At 39.1% G+C, this 7,477-nt stretch overlaps 1 protein-coding gene across 1 annotated transcript; it reads left to right on the plus strand.

Moving 5' to 3' along the window:
* Positions 1 to 2,496: 2,496 nt before the first annotated feature.
* LOC147988657 (uncharacterized) lies at positions 2,497 to 6,868 on the plus strand. The gene is made up of 10 exons (XM_087545042.1): positions 2,497 to 3,494; positions 3,635 to 3,826; positions 4,613 to 4,720; positions 4,803 to 4,844; positions 4,961 to 5,056; positions 5,126 to 5,215; positions 5,325 to 5,441; positions 5,539 to 5,568; positions 6,253 to 6,324; positions 6,409 to 6,868. The coding sequence occupies exons 1-10, from the start codon at positions 2,637 to 2,639 to the stop codon at positions 6,496 to 6,498; spliced, it is 1,695 nt and encodes a 564-aa protein (XP_087401168.1). The 5' UTR covers positions 2,497 to 2,636; the 3' UTR covers positions 6,499 to 6,868.
* Positions 6,869 to 7,477: the final 609 nt, after the last annotated feature.

Raw genomic sequence — 7,477 nt, forward strand, 5'->3', positions numbered from 1 at the left:
ACGTCGAGCTAGGGGATAGGATGATCACCATCGATAACAAGCCTATCAAGCTCTAGATTTGGACATGGTCTTTTATGTTCTCTCATTTACTATAGCAATTAGTACCAGCTACATATGGAAAGATGTGCCACTTCAAACTACTTCATGACATATGAATTTGAGTTGCACAAGGTGGGTGATGACATAAACCTGTAGTGTCGCATTCAGCTATCAAGGCAAATAATCACCTTCCGTGGTTGCTAAATGAGTGGATCTTCTAAGCTACCATGTTGCTGCACCTTCTATCTAGGCCACTCAACTTTGCATCAAGATCCGTGTTGTCTTTACAAATTACATCCGTATTGTGCTATTTTTTTCTTTCAAACAAGAGAACATGTGATCATATTATTGAGATTCTCATATTCTTTTAGACCAATTCACACGCATGTTCATGCTAGTAGTAGCTGTACGTTTTAATTATTGTTTTTCTTGAATGACGTATTCCATAATGTTATTCTGGTTCGAAGCTGCATGTCTCACCCTTTCTTTGAAGTTTTCAACAAAAAAGAGAGAAAAAGAAAGGGGAAGATGGGCCGAGCCCAACTAGCCGCGCCATTCGGGCGCCCGTTGCGAACGGGCGCTTAAGCACCAAATAAGATCCGTTGGCGCCCCCCCCCCCCCCCCCCCCCCCGCTCCCCCAACGTAAGCATGCTATGTGGGTCCACTTATTACAGGGTTTCATCTACCTCTTTTTCTAGCAGGTTTTCATAAGTTTCGTTGGACCAGGTTTTCCTTTCTTTTTCTAGTTTTTTTCTTAATTTCCCTTTTTTGGTTTTATTATTTTAATTCATGGACTTTTTAGATACGTTTTCTTTCATGTTCTGTTCTCCTTTTATTTTCCTTTCCTTTTTCATTTAGAAATTCAGGACATTTTTTAATTCATGCACTGTTTTCAAAACTCACGAACATGTTTTGTTGCAGACCTTTTTCATTTGCTGAACATAGTTTAAAATTCTTAACAATTATTTTGAATTCATGATCATCTTTCAATTGGTGATTTTTTTGTAATTTGGGATTATTTTTTTGACTCGACAAAGATTTTTTTGAAATTAGAAACATTTTTTAATTTCGTGATTTTTAGAAAATCAGGAACATTTTTCAAAAAGTATTTTATTTGAATTCATGAATATTTTTAATACTCGAAAATATTGCTTTAAATACAGCAGCATTTTACAAAATTCCAAAGATTTATAAAAGTTCTGAATATTTTAAGAATTTAAAATATTTTAAAAATTCATGGATATTTTTAAATAAGCAAAAATAAATAAAGGGACACAAGGATAAAGAAAAACAAAAAATAAAAATAAATAAGAGAAATGAAAAAATAGGGTCGTGCAACGCCGCACATGGGCCAACCGAAATTCACGCATGGAGGAGTAGGGATGCTTGTAAGCACAAGCTCCTCGCTAACACATGAAGGGATCAACTAGAGCCCGCTGACCACACTCATCTCTTTGTTAACAATATTTTTTTTGAAGCTTGGACAGCTGAAAACGCCTACAGGCTCACATGAAATAATGGCACCCAAAAGAGTTCAATAGAAGGGAAAATTGGTTGCCGCCAGTTTGAGAGGTTTGTCAAAACTAATGTTGATGCAGGTATTTCGGTTGATCACAATCTCGGAACTGGTACGTCCATTTTGTCATGGTAGCGACGGGAGCTACTTGGGTGGCACTGTCCTAGTTGGCAACGGTCTCACTGAGCCAGCCGCACTCGAGGCGCTGGCCTGCAACGAGGTACTCTTCTTAGCACAAGAGTTGGGGATACAGAACATACAGGTGGCGTAGACTGTAAATAGGTCGTAAATTATATCCACCAGTGGAGGAATTATTAGAGAGATTAGTGAGACATCAAAAGGTTTTAATTCTTCTGCATTTAGTCATGAACAACTTCGAACTTTGAAGCTAATAAGATAGCTAGGCTAGGGTTATCCCTTGCGCCTGGGAGGCATGTTTGGTTAGGATTTCCATACGATTCAGTTGTAATCCTTGTGAATATTCTCAATGATCAATGATAAATGTTAGCAAGAGCTCCCAGTTGGAGCGCGTGGAAGCATACGGGCCGGCCCAACTGCGTTTTTGGTTAATTGCTGGACCAGCGACCTTTTACTGTCGAACGTTTGACAAGGGACCGCTGGCCATGGTGAGTTGACAATTGACTTTTTGGAAAAAGGGAAAAAGTTCACAAAAATAAATAAGGCTCCAAAATTTTGAAAAAATTCATAAATATTGAAAAAATCATGAAACAAAAAAGGTTCATGGTATGTATGAAAATCAAGTCATGGAAAATTTGTAATTTATAAAATCAAAATAAAAATACAAAATTTCATTAAATTTTGATACAATTTTAGTTTGGAAAAGTTCATGAAATGGGATTTTTTTTGAAAAGATTTCAATTTTTTGAGAAAAGAAAGACTAAAAATCTCCCTTCGCTAAAAAAAGAGACTAAATTCCCCAACTCCGCTGTGGCCGTGACGACTCTCAACGAATCCCGATTTGACGACGCGCTCCCCGCCTTCCCTTGACCCGCCCCGCCTCCATCAAATCGGACCGGCAGGGCCTTAGGAAGCTCCACAGTCGTTGCTAGGGTTTGGAGAGATGCCGCGGAATCAGATCGGCGACACGGTCTCCGGTGAAGTGATGCCGCCGCCGAACCAAGTAGGGAATCGGAGGCTCGGCCCGATCTCCGGTGCAGAGGTGCTGCCGAAGCAAGTCAGTAATCGGACGCCCGTGACGGTCCCTCCGCCGTCGAAGCAACGCAAGGATCAGACGGTCCGCACGGTCTCCGGTGGAGCGGTGCTGCCGACGCAAGTTGGGGGTCGGACGCCCGTGTCAGTCCCTCCGTCGTCGCCCAACCAACTTGGAAATCGGAGGGTCAGCACCGTCTCCGCTGGAGAGGTGCCGCCGAAGCATGCTGGGAATCGGTCGACCTTGTCGGCCCAGCTGCCGCCAAAGCAATGCAGGGATGATCGGACGGTCTCCACGCTCTCCCATGGAGATGTGCTGCGGAAGCAAGTCGGGGACCGGACGCCCGTGTCGATCCATCCGGCGCCGAAGCAACGCAGGACTCAGACGGTCGGCCAGGTCTCCGGCAGACAACCCTTGCCGCAGCTGCACACCACACAACAAGGCAGACCGGCCAGCTCCTCGAAACCTAGTGCATGTACGGCTCTTCGTGGCAACACTAGTGCGCAAGCTCGTAAGCCATGTGCTGCTGCAACAAAAACTGTTGTACAAGTTAAGTCGAAGAAGAACAAAGATATAGAAGAAGGGGAGGACGAAATCCGAAGGCTGAACGAATTGGGATTGGGAGATAATGTCAGCAAGAAAGATTATCGTGTTTATCTCAACCAGCTGCCTGGCAGGCCTGATGTCGATATTTCCACTAAGCTGGATGCTGTGCAGCTCAAGGAGCTCAATGTTCGCCATGCGTTGTATCGCCTCAAGTATTATCAGGTTTGGTTTGTAGTCCCATACACTTTATTTATAGGTTGCTTGTGTTACTATTAAATTACTTGTTCTGTGCTGTGCTGCGTATGCTGGTTTGTTAATATACACAGTAAATTTGGTGTCATCACTGATCTCATTGTCTATAGCTGTCACAAAACGTGCCTGAGGATAAGCTTTGCTATGATAAATTGAAAGAGGACTACCCCCCTAGCCGTCTTGAGGAGGAGAGATTCTTTAAGTGCTATGAGGAAGATGGCAAATTAGATTGGTCTTTCCACACTGATTACTGCAAGCTTGCTGGCCTGGAGGACTACCAACGGCTGGTCCCTCAAAATTATGTACGTATTCTTTTTTTTTTTAGCAAGTTGTATGCATCTGTTTATGTTTTGTTGATCTAGTATGATAGACCAGTGTTTAAGCTCAGAAACTTCTCAACAAAACGACTTACTTTTGGTAGATCCAAATCTTTATACGGTGAATCAGTTATTAAACCTTGTATAAAACGTGAAAAGAAATGGCGTTTCAGTATTCTAAGCCTTGTAATAAAAGGTAAAAAGGAATTACAGTTTCAATATTCCTGGCATATTATTTTGATTCTCATATCCTTTTAGACCAATTCGCACGCATGTTCATGCTAGCAGTAGTTGTACGTTTTAGTTATTGTTTCCTTGAATGAAGTGTTCTGCCTACCCCAATTTGTTTGGGACTAAAGGCGTTGTTGTTGTTGTTGTTGTTGTTGTTGTTGTTGTTGTTGTTGTTGTAATGAAGTGTTCTATAATGTTATCTAATTTTTTAAGCCCGACAGTAATACTTATCAAATTCCATGACAAATTGGCCAGTTTGCATAAATTCAAATATAGTGACAATCTTGTTTCACCTTTTTATTCTGTGAATGACATAAATTGGTGAAACTGTTCCTAGTTTTCTTTCTTTGATCAAGGATGGCAGACTATATTATTTCCTTTTAGATGTCTTTTGGCAAATGTAACTAAGTATGTTTTTCTGATAAATTGCATCCGCTTGTTTATCTGATTATAAAATGTTCAACTATTATTATTTGAGTTATGTGATTGTTTGCTAATCTTTCCTTTTTACTGTTGTCTCCCTCTAATTTTTTATTGTAGGGTGGTTATGACTATGTTCGTTGGGATGAATACCACAAGGAATTTCATAGCTATGAGATTGAACAAGAATATGTCAAGTATTGTGAAGAATTGTCCAAGAAACTTAAGGTACGCACCATAGATATGATAAAAGTTACCCAAATGTTGATTGTTTTTTGTACTAACAATCTTTTTTTTTGTCTCGCAATAGTGGATGGAAGCTTATGTGCTAAAAGAACAAACATCACTTATGGTAAGTATGAGTGAGATCTCTTATGCAAAACGCATGAGTAACATTATGTCACTATGTATACTTTAGCACCATTCATAATGCCTCTTTTTTTTTAACTTATGCCTCTCCTATTTTAGCGGGGAATGATTTTGACCAGAGGAACTTACCAAGCAATGAAGATCGCCACTGACTTCTCGAAGATACATGCGAACTTAGCCTTTTCTGGCTTCTATGTAGGGTCCCTTGTGCACTTTTTATTTCATTTAGGTGTTCTGTATTTAACAATTAGACTCTTAATTCAGGAGTGGTTCAAGAGCATGGCTTTTGATGTTACGAACTACAAAGAGTTCGATGTACTCTATTATGAGATTTGGCAGAGGTGCAATCAGGAGGTCAGTAATGTACCCTGGTCTTCTGAACAACTTAGCAATCATTGAATGGTGATATGTGTTTTGATGCTTTGTAATGCATTTTCTTTTTCTCCCCTTGAACAATTCTCAGAAGAAATTCAGAGATGCTTTGGATGAGGTGTATGAACTTAACAGGTTCCCATTGAGCCAAAACAGAATGAGATGTGCACTGGAGAATGACACATTCTGCTCGGAATTCGAAGAGGAGGTAACTTGTTTTCCTTATTCAGATGTTTTCCAAATTCACATGGTATTCATGGTTATAGATCTTTATAACTTATCTTTTTCATACTTCTCATTTTCAGTTTCTTGGTTTCACAGCTTGCCTCAAGGAAGTAAGTTCTGTTCTGTGTGTCTCCCACTCTTATGCCATGTTTGGATGCAAAGTATTTTTAGAGTATTTTCTGAATACCATGGTTTCTGAAAAAACTATAGTTGTACATACTTTTGGGTGTTTGGAGTAGTAAATACCATACTTTTACAAACTGCAGTATTCCCAATACTATGATATTTTTGGAGTATTAAAAAAATCTACTCCTGCCCTCTTTTTTCTTAAAGAGAGAAACAATTGCATGGGTTGTTTTAGTTAGTCTGGCTGCTCTGATTTTACGTCTACTAGGTTGCGCACCATCTTGACGCAAGTCAGCTACTAATGCATGTTAGTTTATATACAACACATGTTGCTCTGAATCAGTGTCACATAGAGGATATAGAAGTATAGATCCTATACGTTAGTTTATATATGGAGCCAATTAACCAAACAGTTGTCTTCAACGTGCATGTGCATGCCCAAAAACTAGTTTGATTTTTTTATGATAGCTATGGAATGCAAAATAAGAAGAGTAAATACTGCTCGCCACACGCTTCATTGTATCTGCACACTTTTTCCTACCTACAAGTCATAGTACTTTGATTTTCAAATAGTGTAGGTTTTTTAAGTAGTACTCAGCATCTAAACAGAGGCTAGATTGAAACTATTGGAATGTTGTTCTTGTGTCTGATGCTCTACCTGACCATAGTTTGCAGAGGACAAAAGCAAGATCACTGAGGATAAAGCCCTGGAGTTGATTGCAGAGGCACTTAGAAAGGAGGTACTTTATTATAAAACTGCATCCGCATGCCTTTTTCAAGTTTCAACTATATAGTTTACTTAAGTGAAGTTCCTTTTCTTTCAGACGCCGAAACCAAAGTTCTATGAGGATTATTGTAGGAAGAAGATAGATATTGCTCAAGCTATTGGAATAATTCCCAGCGTACCGGCTTAACTGTTGATCTTCCTGATTCACACCATTTCATTTATCAAGTTAGATATGCAGCCCAACTGCCACTATTAGACAGTACGGAGTATATACTAAGTAAATGGCACGTGCCATGCACATGTAGAATTCAGGGAATGTAACTTAAAAAGTTGGATATTTTTCATGCTCCCTTTTTCTTGGTGATTACTCTTCATCTGATGACCATCGACTGTACAGAAACGCTACAAGAGTGTTTAGCTTCTGTTGGGTACTTAAGCCACTACGCGAGCATGGTGATCAAAAGCTCCTCCAGTCTAAGGACTTAGTCTTTAATCCAACTGCAATGGCAACTCACAGGACCATTCATTACCACCCACATGACTCCTGTAACGTTGAAATTTTGGCTGGCTTTTGAAAGGGCTTCTTGTTCCCATTTGAATTAATCTTGTATTATTCACATCACATACTAACTTATTTTGCTGTTATAGACATACCTTGTTAAAAATAAGAGGTTACAAATTATCACAGAAATATCTACAAGGAGTTGTTGTAATTGCTTTACTAGTCGAGAACATACATATAAAAGTATGATTATACTAGATCATCATGGAACATGTTGCTGCAGCTGTCAATTTTGACGATAAATGTTTGAAATTTACACAAATATATGGAAGTATGCTGTTCGAAAGTTAAATTTTCATGAAGATATTTATTGTTATTTACACAAACATAGGAAGGTATCCAACATAAAATTACGTTGATTTTTATCGAGTTATATATAAACTAATCAGCAAAAAATAAATATGTTTAATCTCTACTAAATCAGACACAAGTCCATTCTAGCAAAGTCACCCTTCTAAGATCCAAATTCGACTGTTGATCAAATGTGTTAACATGTGTTAATTATGAGGTAAATCATGTTGATTAAATATGTTAACATGTGTTAATTACGGGGTAAATCTCCCTTGTTAACCGTCAGGCAGTTCGCACTAATGCTAGCCCTCGC

The sequence above is a fragment of the Triticum urartu genome, chromosome 1A, assembly GCF_056163025.1.
Source record: "Triticum urartu cultivar PI428250 chromosome 1A, HENAU_Tu73, whole genome shotgun sequence".
In the NCBI taxonomy this organism is placed as follows: Eukaryota; Viridiplantae; Streptophyta; class Magnoliopsida; order Poales; family Poaceae; genus Triticum; species Triticum urartu.

Excerpts from the sequence above, each read along its gene's own strand:
- LOC147988657 (XM_087545042.1), top strand. The coding sequence starts at position 2,637 with ATGCCGCGGAATCAGATCGGCGACACGGTCTCCGGTGAAGTGATGCCG. Across the intron at positions 3,495-3,634 it reads ATCGCCTCAAGTATTATCAG|CTGTCACAAAACGTGCCTGA; the intron begins GTTTGGTTTGTA and ends CATTGTCTATAG. Across the intron at positions 5,057-5,125 it reads TAGCCTTTTCTGGCTTCTAT|GAGTGGTTCAAGAGCATGGC; the intron begins GTAGGGTCCCTT and ends CTCTTAATTCAG.